General features: G+C 37.4%; 1 protein-coding gene across 3 annotated transcripts in view; it reads left to right on the top strand.

Moving 5' to 3' along the window:
- Positions 1 to 20,628, top strand: part of KIF13A (kinesin family member 13A) — a 101,369-nt gene that overhangs the window by 62,527 nt on the left and 18,214 nt on the right. For 2 of the 3 annotated variants that reach the window (XM_021553345.3, XM_021553325.3), the window contains exons 12-26: positions 171 to 281; positions 1,480 to 1,614; positions 2,807 to 2,937; positions 4,688 to 4,774; positions 4,882 to 5,048; positions 10,063 to 10,273; positions 14,689 to 14,851; positions 15,457 to 15,597; positions 17,206 to 17,355; positions 17,511 to 17,675; positions 18,164 to 18,337; positions 18,867 to 19,018; positions 19,132 to 19,264; positions 19,357 to 19,503; positions 20,458 to 20,496. In XM_021553345.3, coding sequence (XP_021409020.1) covers positions 171 to 281; positions 1,480 to 1,614; positions 2,807 to 2,937; positions 4,688 to 4,774; positions 4,882 to 5,048; positions 10,063 to 10,273; positions 14,689 to 14,851; positions 15,457 to 15,597; positions 17,206 to 17,355; positions 17,511 to 17,675; positions 18,164 to 18,337; positions 18,867 to 19,018; positions 19,132 to 19,264; positions 19,357 to 19,503; positions 20,458 to 20,496 — 2,106 coding nt within the window. The remainder of the gene's footprint in view (positions 1 to 170; positions 282 to 1,479; positions 1,615 to 2,806; positions 2,938 to 4,687; positions 4,775 to 4,881; positions 5,049 to 10,062; positions 10,274 to 14,688; positions 14,852 to 15,456; positions 15,598 to 17,205; positions 17,356 to 17,510; positions 17,676 to 18,163; positions 18,338 to 18,866; positions 19,019 to 19,131; positions 19,265 to 19,356; positions 19,504 to 20,457; positions 20,497 to 20,628) is intronic. The other variant, XM_021553332.3, reaches the window with a different exon arrangement.

Raw genomic sequence — 20,628 nt, forward strand, 5'->3', positions numbered from 1 at the left:
TCTTCTTCTTCCTATTTCTTCAACTTCTTCTACCTTGAAAAACTTGGAGACGTAGTAAAACTCTATGCTTGTTTCATTTGATATTATGTTGCTGTGTTCAAGTCCCTTGTGCAAGCAGATGTCACAGTAGTAAGAGTAGCTGAGGTTTTTTGCTAATTTCTACCTTTTAGGCCATGAAGGCACCAGAACTGAAGGAAAAATTGGAAGAATCAGAAAAACTAATAAAAGAGCTGACAGTCACCTGGGAAGAAAAGCTAAGGAAAACAGAAGAAATTGCACAGGTACTTCAGAAATTTTTAGGAGGAAAGCCAGATACTCATATAGTAGTAGTCAGCTGAGCTTCATGAACTTTAGTGGACTATGATGTTTTCCCACCACTGCATTAAAATGTCTGTGAATTTTTTCTTCTCCCCTTGCTTCTGGGGTGGGTTCATCTGTTTGTTGGTTATTCTTTAGAGTCTAGATTTTATTAGCCTTAATCTAGTGGTGTCATGATAGTATTGATAAAAGCCAGTATTTGATTTTAAAATAAAACATCAAAGTATGTTTGGGCAGCTCATTTATTTGTAAGACTGCAGTGGGACCATGGACGTGTTTCCCTTGAAGTGACTAAGCACTGAAGAATTATAGAGGGATCACAATTGTGGATGGTATTTGTTACTTTTGCTTTTAGTGATTTCTTACCAGAAAAGGAAAATGTGTACCTGTAGTCATTAATGTTTGTTTATTATTATTTTTAAAAAACCCTTCTGGATTCTAGTGTATTCTTCCATCATTGCCTCCATCTATAGCTTGAAGAATAAATGGTGTTGGTTTCTCTATCTAGTCCTAATGTTCCAGAAGCATATTTTGGTACAAACACTGTTTAAATAAATTTAAAAAAAAGAAAAGAAGGGGTGAGGGGAAAATCCAAACCTAACCAGCAAAAAACCAAAAAACCAAAACAAAAAAAAAACCCACTAAAAACCACCACAAAAACAAAACAAAACCAAACAAACAAACAAAAACAAAACAACAAAAAACTCACATGACCAAGTAAGTGCTTTAGCTGAATTAATAATAAAACTGCAAAAGAATAAGCCTAAACTGTGGCATGCTATTTTCTAAATCAGCTATGACTACGATTATCTTTGAAGTAATTTGAACTGGGTTTCATTTTTTACTAACATAGAGACTTGAAGCCACATTGTGTTACTTAAATATATAGGTTTAATAAACTCAATAGAGCTGTGTAGGTAAGTCTAATAAATTTAATAGGACTGCTTAATTAAGCTCCATTTTGGGGAGGCAGATGTTTGAGGATTACTTCTAACTTTTTATGGTTGGTGTGTAAAAAGAAATTCTCCTGACCTTATGGTACCTGTGTCTGGTGGTGATATACAGAATGCATACTCAACACGTGCATCTTCAGCTTTAGTTGCTCTGTGCTTGTCCCTACATATTGCAGCAGGCAAGATTAACCTATTTTTGTGCTGGCAGGAGAGGCAAAGACAGCTGGAGAGCATGGGAATCTCCCTCGAGTCTTCAGGTATCAAGGTTGGAGATGACAAGTGTTACCTGGTGAACTTGAATGCAGACCCTGCTCTCAATGAGCTTTTGGTTTACTATTTAAAGGTAAGGTTGTGAACAGGATATGTACACAGAATGGAAGGACACTTGCTTTGAATTTCTAGCTCTAATTTTCTCAGGGGGATGTAGATTTTTTTTGCTGCAGCAAAATAGGGTAGGCCTCCTCCTACTGTTAAGGCTTTTGTTCTCCCTTCAGTTCAGCTCCCTGCAGTTCAGCTTCACTGTTTTCCTAATTGATCTCCTGATTGCCAACAGCAGGAGAAATGCTCAGTATGGGCCAGTGTTGAGATCAAAATCAAATTCTAGCTTTTCCAGACAGGATGTGCCTGGCCAGTGGTCTTCTGGCCTGAACTTCAAGCAGGAGCTTCATAGTAGATGCTCCTTTTTGTTAGTGAGCTAGGAATTGCTTTAAATGTGAAGACTTAATCATAAAGAGATGATGTTCAGTAGTAATCAGTAAGAATAACATGGTCTTCAATGACAGGAAAGCTTATCAGAGAGGGGGTTAAGAAAAACACTGCTAAAAATTTGCAGAAATCTATTTTCCCAGTGTCGTTAGCTTTCATACTATTCTGTTTTGCATTTCCCATGCTAGAGTGAAGAAGTGTCAAATACAAACCTAGTAGGTTTGTAGGGAAATGTGAGCTGCTTGTCAATAATATATGAAAGACTATTTTGTCTTATTTTTATAGCTACTCTTCTGCTTTGATAGCTGAAGGAGGGCTTCAGTATTTGAACATTAGCAAATAAAACACAACCTCTCAAACACTAACAAAATAAACTATTTCAGCAGAACATAAAATGTGACTTAGAATTATGTAGAGAATAGTATGTTTAGTTGAGTTGCTGTATAGCTTACAGCTGTTTTCTGAAAAGCAGGGAACTCTGTATCTTATTTTACTATCCATGCTGTTCTCTTAATTATACCTATATGACATGATTGGTTTTCTTCTGGTTTTTGTGTTTAATGTATGCATGCAGGTATAATATGAGAATACTTTCAAATCAGAATTTGTGAGTCAACCGCTTTATTTTGCTTTAGCTAAAACTGTATGAAGATGAAGTTCAGGGCAGGACAACACTTTGTGTGTAATTGTTGCAGTCTTCAGATCTGCTGTGGCACCATTTCTGCTGGACAGACACACAAACTGTGCAGTCTCAGCACTTCAGCTAATATTTTCTTAGTTATGTCAACAGTGGTGGTTTGCTTGTCTCTTAGTAACAGCTTGTTTTCTAGGATCACACAAGAGTTGGTGCAGATACCTCTCAGGATATACAGCTCTTTGGTATAGGAATCCAGCCAGAACACTGTGAGATTGATATTGCTTTAGATGGAGAAGTTACACTCACACCAAAAGATAATGCAAGGTAAGGAAGATCAGCAGCACTTTCCATTGAAATGGAAATTTGCTTTTCTTTGACAGATAGTGATTTTCATACATTTTTATTTTGCACATACAGAAGTACCTTTATGTTCTGATCAATGAGTATTTTCAATACAGTTGACTTAAACAGGTACTCAGAGGGAAATCTGGTGATTAAAACTAAGATTTCCCTGCATGTGTGAATGCCCACCCACCCACTCTGCAGGGCAACAGGCTATCCATGGTATGGCTCGGAATAATCCATCTAGAGAAGGTATTTGGTAGGAGTGAGGGGCCATTGCCTGTCTGTATCTTGGGTTGTAATGAAATCCCTGAGATGCTGCTGGCTGTCCTGGCTTGTGTGATGGGACTGCAGCCTATGTCCTGATGGCAGAGAATAAATGGTGCCTCTTGAATAGTTCCTGTTGTAAAGTTCAATATTTTGTGAGGAAGAAGTGCTTTAAAGGTCTGAATTATTTTCTAAATCCTTGATTACTGTTGTGTCTGCAGTGTAAAGTAACACTTCACCTTTTGTTTCTACTTCTGTATTTTAATCTTTTTTCATCCCAGGGCCACTGTGGCTCCTTGGGTGGAATTGTAAATGTCTTTGTCACTTGATCTCCAATAGCATGTGATAAAGCAGTACCTTTGTCCTAGTTAACAGTCATGCTGCTTGTCTGAAATTTGAGTATCTAAATAATGTACAGATTAGTATTAGAATGAGAAACAGAAGTTTGAGATACACATAAAAAAATCTGATTTCTTTCATTCTTCCTTCAGTAAAATGCATTTGCATTTTTCATTTGCAGCCTACAGTACAAAATTTCAAACAGATGGGGTTCAGGCTTGTGGTGGTAGAGTTACTGTACTGGAAATCAGTCATTTTGACTGGCAGGAACAAGGGCACATGTCAGTGGAAAAAATATATTTTGTTTTACTCATGGCTGATCTGCAATGCTTAATTAACTGTTCTTAAGATATGAGTAGCAACAGAAATTTAGCTACCAGAATTTCATTGAAAAAAGTTAAATAAAGATGTGATTTAAAATGAAATGCTTATGTGTTTGTGTTGACTTACATGAGAGAGACTGCTGAAATGAGAGTGCTGTATCTGAAAAGCCTTTTTCATTTTACTGAAATTTTTTCCCCTTTCAGATAAAATGCTCTGCTTTGTGACTCACACATGCAAAAGTTCAACAGCTCAATTTTTCCCATTTTGTGACTGAAACTTAAATACAAAGAAACCTACAAAGAAATACAGCAGTATACCAGATGTTCACAAAAATAGACCCTTGTTAATAATAGAGACTCCATTTATTGAAAGAATAAAATTTGGATCTAAGAATCTTTTCTTGCGCGTGAATGCCGAATATGTTAACAGCATGTTTTACAACTCAGTGTTGACTAAGTTATATCTTGGAGAACTCTATCAGTAGGATTTGCATACATTTATGTCAGGACTTTATAAGAAACAGGCAGTGACCCAGTTTGAGAAACAGGCATTTAAAGAAAACTTTGCAAGCAAAATCAACCCCATCTGTATGTTTACGGAAGAGTTGTACCAGCCAAAGCCAGAGGAGAAAGGTGCTGATTCTGACAATAGAAATCAGACCAGTAACTTTCCCATTGATCCTTTCATGAGAACTTAGCTGGTTTGGTACCATATGATACAAGTGAGTGTCAGTAGATGGGAGAAACAGCTCTTCAATCTTTTATTTTCAAGATTTCACCAGAGTTGTATTTTTTTCTTTCAGATCCTGTGTAAATGGTGCACTGGTATGTTCAGCCACTCAGTTATGGCATGGAGATAGAATATTATGGGGAAACAACCACTTTTTTAGGTAATAGTTGATGTTTATATTCCACCCATTTTACATCCAGTCTAATTTTTTTCCTTTCATTGTTCTAGATATTTTTTTTTATAAACTAAATTTCCATCTTTACTCAGAATCAATTTACCAAAGAGGAAACGCAGAGATTGGCTGAAAGACCTTGAGAAAGAAACTTCCTTAGGAGAGCATGATCTGGATGCAGCTAGTGAAGCTTCTTCAGAGCCAGACTACAACTACGAGTTTGCACAAATGGAAGTTATTATGAAGACACTGAATAGCAATGGTAAGGCAACTGTCAGATAAAAATGTTCTTTTGGACTGTGTAACAAATTCAGCCTGGAACTCAATTTCTGGGTAAAACAAACAATACACTTGTTCCAGGGGTATTTGGAGGATTTTCAGGATAAGATATTGTACAGAAACAATGTTAAATATAGTTAAATAAATTTAGTGTTAGATATAGTTGAATAAAGTGTGCAAATATATGTGTGTATATATACATATATATATGCATATATATATATATATGTAAAAACAATATGCACACGTAGGTATAAATACACACACGGGTTAGTAGTTGGTTTGTGCCCTGACACGATTTTATCTGTACCTCTGCTCTCTTTTATAGTGCAGCTGAGTTGTAACCATATGCCTGTGAAATGATCATTGAATTTTACTAAGTCCTTGGTTTTGCAAGTTACTATAGAAAAAAGGGGGAGATGCACCATATATGGCTCATCCTCCTTTTTGTATCAAATGTTACTGACACCATTTAAACCTTATTAAAAAAACATTAAAATGTTAACAAAGCAATAAGCAAATACCAGCTTGTTTTTCCACTCTTGATCACTCTCAATATTTAATTTCATCTTTGTTAAAACAAATTGTGATGCTTTTTTGGAACAACACAATAAGATACAATATAGATAAAATAATGGTATGGTGTATATAAAACAATATGGCTTTTTCATGATTTCCAGATGGCAGGTTATAGTTCATGTGATGCAATAGAGTATAAAGAAATGCTGAAAAACTTGGTAAACTACGGAATGCTTTGTGCAGGTGTTTTAAAGAGAGGCAAATACCTTAGGGTTTGGTCCCTGATCAAGAAGACACAATAGATGGTGGTTCATTGTTTTCTGTCCTCCTTTCTTCATCTTTTCATGTATTTGATACAGCAATACTTTGTAGGTTTTTTACATTTTAATTTTTAATGAGGTTGCTTGTGTGAGTTACAGGATCAGGTCACTTAAATTGATATGAAACTTCTGTGTGATAACAGAAATAATCTCATTATGGTTCACTCATACCAGGAGATGAATTTCAGATGAATCTGCCATCATGGTGGTCTTCAGTGTTGTCATCCCTTGTGAAGACTCTGTTGCCTGTTTTAAGGCCTCAGACCATCCCATATCTGTGCCAAAACTGGGACAAAGGTTTTGAACTCAATTGGCTTGTGCATGAGGCTGCTGGAAAAGTCTGAAAGCATTAATTGATGCTTGATCTGCTTGTTACTAACTGAAGATTTGACTCAAGTGTATCAGTCTATAATGAGTCAGTGTTCTTTGAACAGTGGGTCACATTTTTGGTTTTCATATGTTATCCAGCTGATTGAAACAATTGTTCACAACATTCCAAGTGTCTTTACATTTTAGTTCAGTAAGCTTTTCCGATTGTGGTCCAAATCAGTTTTTGTTTTGGTTGGTTGCTTTCTGTGTCTTGGTCAAGAACAGTTTCGGACCTTGCTGTTCCTTAAAGCTCTTTCTTCCCTACTGCAGAACAAGTGTTTGTAGTCATCACACTGTTTCAGAAGGGTCACATCCCAGTTTCTGCTGCTTCTGCTCACTCCCACATAGGTGTTGCTTAACTAAATTGGAGTAGTTAGTGATAATAAAATGCTGACAAAACAAGTGACTGTGAAGATCATAACCTGCTCTTTTGATTTGAAGTTAGATAAACAGAACCTAGCAGCACTTTCTCAGTGGTATAGCTAAAGTACCTTTTTTCTCACAGGCTTTCAGTTTGTTGTGTAAGAAGTGAAGCAGCTTTGTTACAGTACCATTTATTTATTCTTCTTTAAAATGAAAAATAAATATGAGTAAGGAGGAAGAAATAACTAAATGACTGAAGACTGTTAATGCTATTATACATATTCTCTGGGGAAGTCCTAAGAGGGGGAATGAAGAGGTATTTGAAAAATTTGGTTAGATAATTATTTTATAATCTTGTATAGATACAGCCCAAAAGCAAGAGGGTTTGGTTTTCCTTTGTTTTGGTTTTTGGATTTTTCCCTCCCCCTGGATTTGTTTGAGAATTATAATCCTCTTTAAATAAATATCCTGGCTTCTCTAGGGCGCAAACACATTTGTTTTTATGGCATATAACCACTACAACAGTGTCACAGACTCCATCTGGCTCCAAAGAACCTCTGAGAAAAACGTGTAACTTTGAAAACTGCTGTAAAGAAAACATCCTGATTTTTTCCTTCCTTCAGCATGTTAACTTTCTCTGTGGGATTCTGTCAGATCAGCTTTGTACTGCTAATTTGTGATGCTGGTCAAACACAGAATGCATCAAAGAAGTTTACTTTATTCTTGTATACTGTGCAGTGGTTAAGTAAACAATGTGATTAGGTTAGGCAGCTTCTCATTTTAGCAAACAAAACTGTTACAGTTCAGGGAGAGGATTTTCATAAAATTTAGCAAAGCAGCCTGTGTCGTAACCCTTTTCTAACCTGCTTAGACAAATATACTTGCAAGTAATGTTAGGGAATTTATTCAGCATCAGTGTGACTGGATTAACAGATTCCATATGTGAATTAAATGACATTGTAGCAAGATAATAAATGCTGCTCATTCTATGAAAAAAAATATATTTTTATATTCTGTGTAAGTAGTGTATGATTTTGCAGGGGATTAACTGCATATGAATATTTTTTCAGGGTCATTGAACTCTTGTCATATAAATATGTAAAGGATTGGGACTTGGAACTTCTAACGCTGTATGAAATTTGCTGTGTATTTGGCAGACACTGGGTAGAATCTTCCTTTGTTATTTGACTTTGCATGAGGAATCCAAAATTGCAGAACATGGTGTTTAATTTAAACACTATTATAGCTCTTTTGAATTGTAAAAAATCTTGACTGCTTATTTCTTCAAATTCTACCTAGATAGTTTATAACTCACACTATATTTTTTTTTCCTGTGACAGCTATAAAGCTGTTCTTAGTAAACTCTTTCAAAAGCTAAATTAAAAAGTTTTCTAAGACTGAATTTGTTTTACATTACAAGCAGAATCCACCTTTTTTTCTTTTTTTCCCAAGCAGTACAGGATTATGTTGCAATTGGAAAGTTTTATACTAGATTCTTGTATTTTGTTTCAAATACTTACCATGGTGTAATTTGATCCTATGGTTGTTGCGATCATGTAAATCTAAGTGGCTGAAAAGTTTACTTTTATTAAAAAAATCTGCTTCTTGAACTCATAGCTGCTCTTTGAGCCATTTAGGAAAGTCTCATCTTAATGAGTCAGCCTTAGATTAATTTCCTGTGTTTGCAAACACAATGGAGGGATTTTAATTTCTTCCATGTCTCTATCATCTGCGTAATACCTGATTTTCTCAAACATTCTTATAAATAACTGAAATTGTTTTGGAGAATTATGCAGCAAAGCATGGTGTTATCTGGAGGAGTTAGGAGGATCATGATGGTGCAGATGAAGATTAATAACTTGGTTTGTAGTCCAGAAATTTAGAACTTGGTTAAGTCAGGGTTTTTTGTTGAACTGTTTAAAAGCTAATAATAGCTAACTTCTTTCTGAGAATGTCATGTACTAAAAAGTAGTATTTCTAGTTATTTTAAGACATTTTTATGCATCACTAGTTTGCTATTTGGTTGCTATTTATACTGACTGATTTTTAACTTTGTGCTTTATATTTACCATTGTGGTGGTATTTATTATGCCTTTGGTTTGAAGCCAGTGATTTCTTCCATTAATAAGGCCATGGAAGCAACTTGAAGTGTTTGCAAAAAGCAAAGAGCAGATGGTTTATAACTAAATCACACAGATGTGTTTCTTAGTTTTGTGGGGTTTTTTTTGAGTGGCACACCTCTAGTCACAAAATGGGACAGTGTAATTAAATCTAGGTTTATTTTTCTCCCTCCTTTGCAATAGACTGGCATCCCTAAAAGTTGCAGCAACTCCTTTTTTTTATTTTTTTTTCAGTTTAATAATGAAATAAAAGAGGTATCATAAACAGTTATTTTAAAGCTAAAGTTCTTTGCATTTGAAAATCCTGGCATGTCACAGAGCTGCAGTATTGCTTTCTCTAACAGTCCAGCACTCCAGCTTCAGAACTCCCCTCCCTTCCTCTTGTGGCATTCTGAATCAGCAATCTATTGGGTGGTGTGCTGTCACTCAGTCATCTAGATGGTCCTCTTGCAAACCACTTTTTTTGCTGTATTTGAGCTTTCAGAGATATGTGCATGAACCAAGTATATATACTGGTAGTACACAGAGCTTGCTCTATTAAATGGCTCTTTCAGAGGCACAGGCTGGCATTGGACCTAAGATCGGGAACAGAGAGATTAATATTTCATTAATTTGAATGCACTTCAGATTTATCCCTAGCTGATTGCCACAAGCAGTTTTTTCAGGATAGAATATTCAAACAGGTATTTATTCTGTGTTGATACTGAGATGAAATGTGGTTTGTAAAGCTAAATGCAGAAGGTCCCCCCTGGACATATTTTGTCTGCCTCAGTGCTGTGCAGCACATTAGTGCAGTGTGATGTGTGACCAGCCAGACCATTTGTTTGTCTCGGTTTTCATCTGCAGCTCTCCAACATGCTTCATTCTCTGCCAAAACAGAGAAAGTACATTGCTTTTTACTTCCTTAAGTTGTTTCCTTCTTTGGTTAACATCATCTTCCCTTGTGTTTTGCTTTGTTTTCTTTTAATTTGTTTCCTTTTCCATCCATTTCTTTTTTCCTACTGGGATTCTGGAATATATTATAACTACATAGCACTTAAATGTGTAATAGACACAGTTCTCAACCGTTGTTTCAGCCTTTTGCATGCCATTTGTTTTTTTTTAATTTTAGTTTGGATTTATCTATTTAATGCAATATTTAATAATTTGGCTTCTGCTTTAGGATGCAATTTGTGTTTGCAGTCTCCTGGGGCATGTTGATTGCTGTTACCAACTAAAGAATAGGTATCCTGTAATGCCAAAATGACATTTTCTCACGTTTTCTATGGGTTTTTTTCCTCTTTTTCCCCCCTTCCCTTCTTTTTAGACCCAGTACAAAATGTGGTCCAGATCTTGGAGAAGCAGTACTTGGAGGAGAAGCGGAGTGCTCTGGAGGAGCAGCGGGTGATGTACGAGCGCGAGCTGGAGCTGCTGCGGCAGCAGCTCTCCCCCGAAAGGCAGCACCCGCACGGCAGCGACAGGCTCGCCTACACTGCTCAGGCTGCACAGCAGAAAGTCAATCTCTGGACAGAGGAGAGGTGAGAATTCCGGAGTTAAACAAAGTAGTAAGAACTACAAATGGTGAAAGATGTGGCTGGAACCTTGCATCCAAAATCCACACTTTTTGTGGAGTTGATGTACAGAATAAGATCTGCACTTCCACCAAAGCATTAGCATTTTCTTTAGGGCTGAATTGTGATGTTTAACATGTGCAAAATTTAACACACAATAGGCATAAAAATTTAGCTTTTTTTGAGCATTATTATAGGTTGGTTTTCTGTGGTTTGCTTTTTGTCTGTTTGTTTTTTCTTTTTTTTTAAACTTGAAACCTGCTTATAAAATGTTTGGTGTAGCAATTATTGTTTTAGTTCATGAAAAAAAGAAAAGAATAGTGCAGACAGGTAAATTTGTCAGCTAAGACTAAAGAGTCCAGTAAGGAGTATTGTGTTTTGTCCATATACAGTGAAAGCAGTAATATTTTGCAATCAAAAAAACCCACAAAAAATACAGAGAATCGGGAACCGTATATGTTTTTACGTATGTGTTTCTAAAAGTAAGCCCAGCTTTAGCAGAGAATTGCTCTCATTGAGCTTCTTAGGAAGTTTTAAAGGCTTGCTGTGAGGTGAATCGGCCTCTTTGCAAAGGAATAACAGGCTCCTGAACACGGCCTTTGTGAAAGACCATCATGAGGTTTGTGGGAACAGTTGAAATGCAGTCTAGGAAAATGTGAGAAGAGTGCCTGCATTTTGACAATGGAAAAAGCTTGCTCTTGCTGTCATTGAGGAGAGAAGGATGCCAGCTCCATGGAGAGAAGTTCAAGGGGCAGCAACCAGGATGATTTAAGTTTTCTGAATACCAGTGAGTGTTCTGTCATGGGGCTAATTTAGCAGGAAGAATGCCTAGATGTTCTAACAGGTTTCTTATAAATTTATTTCATCTGTTTCTTTTAAAACAGAAGCGTTCTTATTCACTCCGTGGTTGTTTCTCTACATGTAGTGAGTTTGCGTGCTCTTTTTTATGTAATTATTTTTGCTTCATTCTTCACTATTAAAAAACCAAATCAATTTACAAGAGGGATCTAAACCAAGATAGTGAAGATTGTTTTGCAGCTTTCAGTTGAGAGTGTCAGATATAGAAGAGAACAGATCTTGGTTTAGTTTTTGTGCAAGATTTTGTTTTGCAATTTATGCCCAGTTCGGCCTGGGAAAAAAACCTAAACAAATAGCTAACTGTTGACCAGTGATGACTAGAATGTTTTTCATGGCAAGTGTAGGGAGAAGCAGTTCTATGATTCAACATTAATTAAAATAATTGTTTGCCCCTGTAAAAGTTAAAAACAGAATCACTGGAATCTGAATGTAAAATGTTGCAGAGTCATGGTTGGGATTTACAGACTCTTTTAGGGCTGCACAAGGAGTGCAGAGTGAGAAATGCATTAGCTGGAGGTCTTTGTATTTAGAACTGCTTTGGGCACAGCAAGGTCCTCAAGAAATCATTGATAACATACTGCAGCAGCAGAGAACTGGGCTTACTGGTAGGGGAGGCAGTACCTCTAGAAAGATGCAGCAGAAGGGAAAAGGGAGTAGCAAAAAACTTGCCTGTCCTTGGGGGCTGCAAAGAGCAAATGGTAATTGATTTGCTTAAGATTAAACACAATAACTAAGTAATCACAAAAAAGAGAATCTGGAGTGATATCAAGACTAAGTGTTCCACCAGCTTTCATTTCTCAGTAGTTGTTAGATGTTTCTGAGGAGGAGCTGTGCTTTGAACAAGAAGTTTTGCCTCTGAATTTCATGGGTGAATGCTTTACTCTGTATAACTGTTGAACTGCTTGAAGCCTGTACTTTGCTGCATTGTAAAGAAAAGGAGAATGGATTCTCTTTGGAGCAATTAATGAAGAGTCTGATAATGTTTTGGTGACCATTGAATAAGCAGTTTTCTGGAAGAACCCATTATCAGTTTCCTGTCCTTCAGAGGATCCTCTTAGGTATGCTTTTTACTTATTTGTAGTTCTAGAAGAGGTTTTGGCTGCTGAAAAAAGAGGAAAAAAAAACAGATCATCTTAAAAAATAAACCAGAAAAAAATCTTGGAGTGGTTTCTGCTGTAAAAGCATGGCAACATGTTGCTGAGAGGATGTTTACCAGCCAACTGGCCAGAGGTCAAGAAATCCTAGGAAGAATGGGAAGACTGGATATGAAATATGTGTAAAAGTTCAGAGAGTCTAGATTGCAGGGGATTTGATTGGTGCAATTTTTAGCTGTCTCTCTGTTGCTGTTGCAAATGAAGCTGAGCTCTACTGGATCAGCCAGCAAAATTAATTTGATAGGTATCAGATTGGTCATGTGGCTGTATCTGTCAGATCAGCTGGAACACATTGCACAGGGGGTATTCCCACTTTCTGTTGACTGTGGAAGGACACATGATACCTGGCCTGGTGTTAAATCCTGTTGGCATAAAGTTAACCCATTGTAACTTTGGACAAATTTTATTTGTTGGGGTGGTGGTGAGTGTCAGTTATTTCAGGATTTCATGTTCAATGAGTATTTGCTCCAATTAATACCCTAGTGGAGCTTGTCAGATGTTTAATGTAGTGAGAATTAAAAAATCCTTTTTATTTTTTCCTTAACTTTTTGGAAGGGTTCTAGCACAGCTGTATGCAGAAAAATGCAACTGTTATAAGAACTGTCCATAATAATTGGTTGAGTTACTTGTAAGTTTGCCTTATAGTCTTAAACCATTCCTTTCTCAAGAATCTAGTTAATATTGGTGTAGGAGCCTCCCAAAAAGCTTTTCAGATGCTGGTGTCCCAGATTAAGGAAGTGACTGGCTGTAGTTGGATCCAGTGGCTCTTCCAGCCCTCACATACAGATAAAAGCTGCCTTCTGTTTCCCAAGTTAGGCAGTTGTTTTACAGTGGCTGTAGGTGTAGTGCACTCTCAGTATCAAATACTTACTTGTGATTAATTTTTGAGTACCTTAATTTGCCGGGTGAATCCAGAATTATAGCTCACTGTGGAATGTGTCACTCTGGTCTGGAATTGCTTATTTAATTTTGATAGCCTGGATAACAGAAACCAGAAGCAGAGGAAAAGGAATTTTCCATCTAATGCTTGGAGGAGATATGGAGGAAGTTGCTAAAAACTCACTGATAGTAGCAGCTATTTCAGCCCAATAAAACCCACCACTGTTGCAAACCTAGGCTGGCGTATGCGAGAGAGACAAAGCTGCATGTTTTGGCATGTTGAAAGCACTAAAATTCAGGGCTGCTTCTAACACTGCTGGTTGTTTACCATTTCGGTTGTGGTACCGGGGGACTGTCAGAGTGCAGCTTGAATTATCAATTCCTTGGGATTTTTTGGAAAAAGATAGCCACTCAACTAGAATTCTGTTGGTGACTGAGAGTCATGTTAGCAGCAGGCAAACTTTGGCTGTATTCATAGGAAGACCCTTGTTCCTCCTAGAGTTGTGTATAATTTAAGGCGATTCATAGAAATGAGAAGTGTATGTGCTCAACATGTACCATATTTCAGTAGGACTTAACATAAAAAGGCTATAGGGGAGAGCTGGTGACTGAAATATCCAAAGTTTGATGTTGAGCTTTATAAAGTGATGAGACACAAAGTGCTGTTGAGATTACAAAGAAAAGCAGAATGAACTTTGCTCAGAGGATAATCATGATCATTTAAAAAGGTAATTTAAAGATGAGAATCCCAGGTGAGGGCATATCTTAGTACACAGGTGTATGTGTAGTGTGTGTCATAGCAGGTTTGCCAGGTGTTGTTAGAGTAGATTTGCTCAGACAGACCTGAGAAACCTCTTTGGAATTTGTCCAGAAACTGAGTGCACAGACTTTAACCTGTGCTCATCCATCTGTTACTTAAAACATACCTTGGGTAAATAGGATTTAAGTGTTTTTTATTTATATTTTTTTAATGTGTATGCTTGAGTAAGTGGGAGGAGGTCTGTGGTCACTGCAGATCCCTTGGAGTGATACAGAGCTGTGGCCTGCAGTGAATGCAGGTTCTAACATTATGGTCTTAGGAAGAACAGGTTTTATCAAGATGAAGTCTAGCATGTTGGGACTGGTAGATTCTTTGGAACAGGACTCCAGATTAAAGGCAAAGACAGCTGCAATTATTTCTTTTCTTGAAATTTTGAAATGTCTTCAGGGCTTTAAACAAATCATCACTGTACTAGCTCCTCTGTTACTGGGACCTTTTATTTGGGCATCTCCGTATTAGACGTGCCTCAACAGTAATTTGTTTGTTTAATATGTGATCACTGCTTTCCGTCAGTAAAATTGTGCGAGTGTTTTGTGTTCACTGACACAGTGCTGCTCAGCATTTCCTCTTAAACTTGTTTCAGAAAAGTCTTTGTTAGCACCTCTACTTGCAGCTTTCCAATAATAGAAATAGGTTTCTGTGTATTTTTCATGTTACCTACTGCACCACAGGGATGAATTGTTTCGACAGAGCCTGGCTAAACTTCGAGAGCAAATAGTAAAGGCAAATACTCTGGTGAGAGAAGCAAACTTCTTAGCAGAAGAAATGAGTAAGCTAACAGATTATCAAGTAACACTTCAGATCCCTGCTGAAAACCTCAGTGCCAACAAAAAGGTAATGATAACAAAGAATACTGGAAAACATAGCTTTGTGAGTAAACTTTGTAGAGCTTGAGGCAATAAAACGTTACTTTTGTTAGATTATGTGTAGACAAAATAGAAGTGCTGCCTGATTAATGTACTGAAAGTGAGTAAGTAAAAATGGCAATGGAGCATTAAGTATGGCTCTTGCTGTTTTAAAGTGTGTGGCCACCATATGTGCAATGCATATGAACAGAAGTATATGTTCCTACAGAACCTGCATTTTAGTTATGTCTGAAGAAAGTAATGGGTTTTGTTACAGTTTCCTACAATTTTATGTCTTAAAGGGTTTTACAGTGCTGCTGTAAATACAATACCAATTAGGATAATATGCTTATTCTAAGGGCTTTGATTGTGTTAATATTCCTGTGGGAATGGTCATGTTTGAGAAGGATAAAGAGATCTGGATGCTCAGAGATGTGTATAGGCCATGCCATATCTGAGGAAGTAGCATGACTGGCATGCAGAGAGAAGCTGTATGTTCTGTATTTTATTCCTTTCTAGGAATGCAGTTTGAGTGAAGAGTTAAACTACTTACATGCACATTTGCTGCACTGATTGTTTTTTCTTCTGATTTAGAGGGGTGCAATAGTAAGTGAGCCTGCAATTCAAGTGAGAAGAAAAGGCAAAGGTACCCAAGTGTGGACTATTGAGAAACTGGAGAACAAATTGATTGACATGAGAGACCTCTATCAAGAATGGAAGGAGAAAATTCCTGAGGTAATTTATATATTTTTAAAATTGATCAAAGATTGAGTTTGTTTTCTTTATATCCTTTTTAATCTGTTATAGACAACAAGTGCAATGACTTTGTATATGAAAGAATAGGGTACTATATTAAAAAAAAAACCAACCCAAACAAAAACCCAGAACAAAATCAGTATGACTAATACTAAATATTCAAAATCCCCATGCATAATAAAACACAGGTATGTCCTATCTCACTTGTGTTTTCAGATGTTAAAGTGTGCTAATGTCAGATATAATTGTGCTGAGACTCACAATGCCACTAAGAGCATATGTTTACCTGGCATGCAGATGACCACCAGCTCTGAAAGGAAGCAGCAAGCTGCATTAGAAATAAAATTATTTAATGTGTCAAAGCTGACAAGGATGCTGCTTAAGGTGCAGAACATACTAGTGTGATAAAACTTTATTTTAAACTATGAAATAGTCTTTAATTTCATTTGTATATTTCCCAGCCTTAAAGCAGGGAAGAAATAAATTGAAGATACTTAGTCTACATCAGCATTTCTGTCAAAACCAAGTGGTGTTTTGTGACAATTAAAGTAGCACATTAGCCTTAGCAGATAAGCATGAAATTTGCCAAAAACTTCCTTGTTTACTAGAGAGAGATATGATATCTGGTATTCCAGAAGACATCATCTAAGTATCCAGGTAGAAGTGCATAGGAAATATATCTTATTTTCTTGTGGCTATTAGGAAACACCTAAATTACTTGTATCAAGAATAATTCTTAAATGTTTGAACAACTCTTGTGCCTTTGTTACATGCTTTGGACGGGACAATGGGAATCTCTAAAATCATTGCACAGGGGAGGTCAAGCACTTCATCTGTGCCCATTGAAGACAACGATGATTTTACTGCTGACTTTAGTAAGAACTGATAGCACATGTTTGAATACATTATGTCTGCCTGAGCCAGGATCATTCTTTCCATGACCTATGTCGTCCATAATGCATGTGTTCTATGTGCTACATAGAAACACGTAGGTCAAATGCATGTGTTGAAGACAGAAGAGGAGAGGAAGGGAAGGAACTAACAAATTCACTGAGGAGTGCATATTGTGCTAGGAATCTGCATGAATTATTTGTGGCTGTATGGGGAATGCTGCAGGTGTGATCTCAGCTCTATGGGAGTAATTTGAACACTTGACTTAAGTAGGAATCATCCTGCACCTTCCCTTTACCCTTGTAGTGGTAGCCAGCAGCCAGAGCAGCACAACCTGAGGATGGTTTGACCTCTCATTTAAGAAGTATAAACAGAGCAGAAAAGGTGAAACATCTTGAAATCAATGACTACTGTGGTTGCTCATGGTAAAGTCTGCTTTGCCTTGACATTGCTAAAATATGCAGGTCATCATATTATTATATCCCTTCGTAAAGAAAAGATTGTATAATGTCTCATCTCAAAGATTTCATTTCAAATTTGTAATATGATTCTAGTCTCTGCCTGTGTAACAGGAAGGAACAAAGATGGGTAGTGGAGTAATTTTTGTGCTACTACCTTTTAATACTATGAGGTTATTTGATCTCCTCTTCCCACACTGGTGGTTTTGTGACATCTCTTTCATTATCTCTAAAACAGATAAGGAAGCTGATTGGCAAGAGAGGTGATCCTTTCTATGAAGCGCAGGAGAACCACAACTTGATCGGCGTTGCCAACGTGTTTCTGGAGTGCCTTTTCTACGACGTGAAGCTGCAGTACGCCGTGCCCATCATCAGCCAGCAGGGCGAGGTAGGGCTGGGCTGGGCACGCAGAGAGCTCCTGCAGGACTCTTGTGCTCCTTGTGCACCTGGGGTTTAGCAAGCAAATGGTGCCTGCTGTCCTGTTCCCCAGTGAATAAGTGTTTTTCAAGTGGCCTTGTATGTTCTCTGTGTAATTGCTTTCAGGTGGCAGGGCGGCTGCATGTTGAAGTAATGCGTGTCACTGGGTCTGTCCCAGAACGTGTGGTAGAAGGAGATGACTCGTCTGAGAACTCCAGTGAGAGTGGGAGTCTGGAAGTCATGGATAACAACGGAGAAATTATTCACAGAGCAAAAAAGCTCTCCTGTAGGGTGAGTGGCTATTGCTTGCTGAAAAGTCTCTGACAGGACTCTTCTTGTTCCAGCTGAGGGTAGCCAGTCTGTGGTTTCCAGTGGCTCATTTAATTTGTTCTAGTTCCCAGTAGATGCAAATCCGCACCATAAATACTGGTGTTATGAGGACAATACAGGAGGGGAAACAGTTTTTCCCTATAACTATCTCCTGTAGTTTGATCATCTAATGTGATCAAGAATATCTATGAGTGGTGTATAGATTTAATTTCCTCTGTGATGAAGTATTTCATTTTGCACTCGAGCTTATCAGCTTCCTCAAATGAAAGGAATATACAAACATGTACATGGGTGAAGTCCTTAACATCTACATTTCTGGATAGGCAAAATCAGATTTCCTAAATGGAAATATACTTACTGTCATTTAAAACTTCTTGGCTGTTGGTCTTCAATTTGCAGATGAAGAAGAAACTGTCATATTCCTGACAACATCTGATTTGTCTCCTCAGGTAAAAATAAAAGAAGCAACCGGACTGCCACCTAATCTCTCCAACTTTGTCTTTTGTCAATACACATTTTGGGATCAATGCGAGTCAACAGTAGCAGCACCAGTGGTAGATCCAGATGTGCCTTCACCTCAGAGCAAAGATGCTCATTTTACAGTGACCTTCTCTCACTGTAAGGTAAATATTTCTATTATGAAATAGTGTTACCAGGAGGATTGTATGTTTGAGAGAAACTGTTTGGAGTCTGAACCTTGTTTTGTTTGGGGAAGAATGAGGAGTCAAGTGCTATAATTAATGACTTTTAACTCTGCTTAAGAATGCCTTAATATTTCACCTCATTACTTCTTCAAAATGTAGCAAAAGAAAAATATCTTTTGATTAGGGATCTTTTAAATTCGGATGTTACCTTTAATGTGTGGAGAAATCTATCATTTATATAATGACAGCTGATTATATACTTCTTTGGTAAGCTCAGTAGCTTAAAAGAAATCACTGCGGCTGAGACATCACTTTTATGATGAAATGTGGTATGCAGGAGCATGAATTGCTGAGATTTTTGTAACTTTCATGTCCAGAGTCGAGCTTTGTGATGCAAACTGTATGGTTGTTCAGGCAGCAGTTAGTTGTTTGGTGTGTCCTTACAAGTAGGTTGAGGAGATACAATTATTTATTATGGTTCAATGTTATATGTTTTTCTCATTGCCAGGACTATGTGGTGAATGTCACAGAGGAGTTTTTGGAGTTCATTTCAGAAGGAGCTCTTGCTATTGAGGTGTGGGGTCACAGGTGTACTGGCAATGGCAGCTCTGTTTGGGAAGTTGATTCTCTTCATGCAAAAACTAGGACACTGAGAGACAGGTACAAATTAATTACAAATGAGTGCTTCCATCAACTTTCTAAAAGTTTTGTAAGACCAGCTGTGCATAAATAATTTGGGGCAACCATGAGTTCTTATGGGGATGTCTTTTTAGATGGAATGAAGTAACTCGAAGAATAGAAATGTGGATTTCCATACAAGAATTGAATGAGATGGGTGAATACACTGCAGTTGAACTCCATCAGGCAAAAGATGTAAACACAGGGGGAATTTTCCAGCTTAGGCAGGTGTGTATCTTTTCCTTGCCCATCTTATCCATGCTTAAATTACTTTTTGAATTTTTTTCTTAGTTTCTCTCTCCTCTCAATTTTCTGCTTAGGGTCATTCTCGCCGACTTCAGGTGACAGTGAAACCCGTGCAGCATTCAGGAACATTGCCTCTCATGGTAGAAGCAATTCTTTCAGTCTCTGTAGGTGGGGTGACTGCCAGATCAACCAAACTGCAAAGGGGCTTGGACAGCTACCAGGTAAGGCAGTTAATTTCTGTTTGGTGTGGTTCTGCTGTTCTTGACCCAGCCCAACACAATTCCAAAAGGGACCTTGGCACACTTTGTACATGATTTGCAGTTTTACACATGCTTGAGGTTAATACAAGTAATGTAAGCCTGTGGTGCTAAAACTGCTTTTTTTTGCTTATAACTCAATGTATGACTGATAAAGTACTGAGTATGACAGGACAGAAGGAATAGGGGAATTGTTTTTACCTTTATGTGTAGAGGTGATTAATATTAGATTCCTAGTACTATTAATTCCCCTCCCTTCCAGACATGGGGAAAGTTGAGGAGGAAAAAAGCAAAAAAAAAAAAAATTATTAGAGGAAATGTGATGAGATACTATTTAGCTTTTCAAAAAGCACCAAGTTGTTATTTGATAAGAATCAAAACAAGTCATCACTCAATGTGGAAGGGCTATTCCACATAGCCAGGGAAGTCCTTAAGGAGAATAAATTATTTCAGCTGATACTGGACAAATTCCTATTGGAAATAAAGCATGGTTTTAACAGTGATAGCAAAGAACAAGTGAAATATGCCACTCAGGGAAGCAAGGTGCCTTTTGTAAGAAGGTTTGCATTCAGTTCCACAAATAATTCTAACCTTGGATACAGATGAAACTGTAAAACTTGAGATTAGTGATCTGCTTGCTCAGTCATTTTTCTGGCACTGGATTCCGTGGTGATTTTAATTGTTTTATTTTTTTAATAAACATATTCACTAATACTCAAATCATGGCTGACCTGCTACAGTCTAATTTAAAAAATCTTTCTGCCTCTAATAAGACTAGTTATTTGAGTGTTGTGATTTTAACATTTTACAAGTTTGTGGCAGAAATGTTGGTAATCATGTTTTGGGTTATTTCTGTGAATTTCTGTTGAGTGAAATGCATGGGTTTTGTGTTTTACAAAATGTATTTTCTCCTACCAGAAGGAGGAGGATGATGGTGGTGATATGGATAGTTACCAGGTATTGCTGCTCTTGCTGTCAATCCTGCGGCATGGGGCACAGCTAATGCTAATGGCCAGCAACTCTCAAATTTACGAGCAAAAGCGGCTTTGAAATACACACCTGCTGTGCATTTTAGAGGCTACCTGGGCT

The sequence above is a fragment of the Lonchura striata genome, chromosome 1, assembly GCF_046129695.1.
Source record: "Lonchura striata isolate bLonStr1 chromosome 1, bLonStr1.mat, whole genome shotgun sequence".
NCBI lineage: Eukaryota > Metazoa > Chordata > Aves > Passeriformes > Estrildidae > Lonchura > Lonchura striata.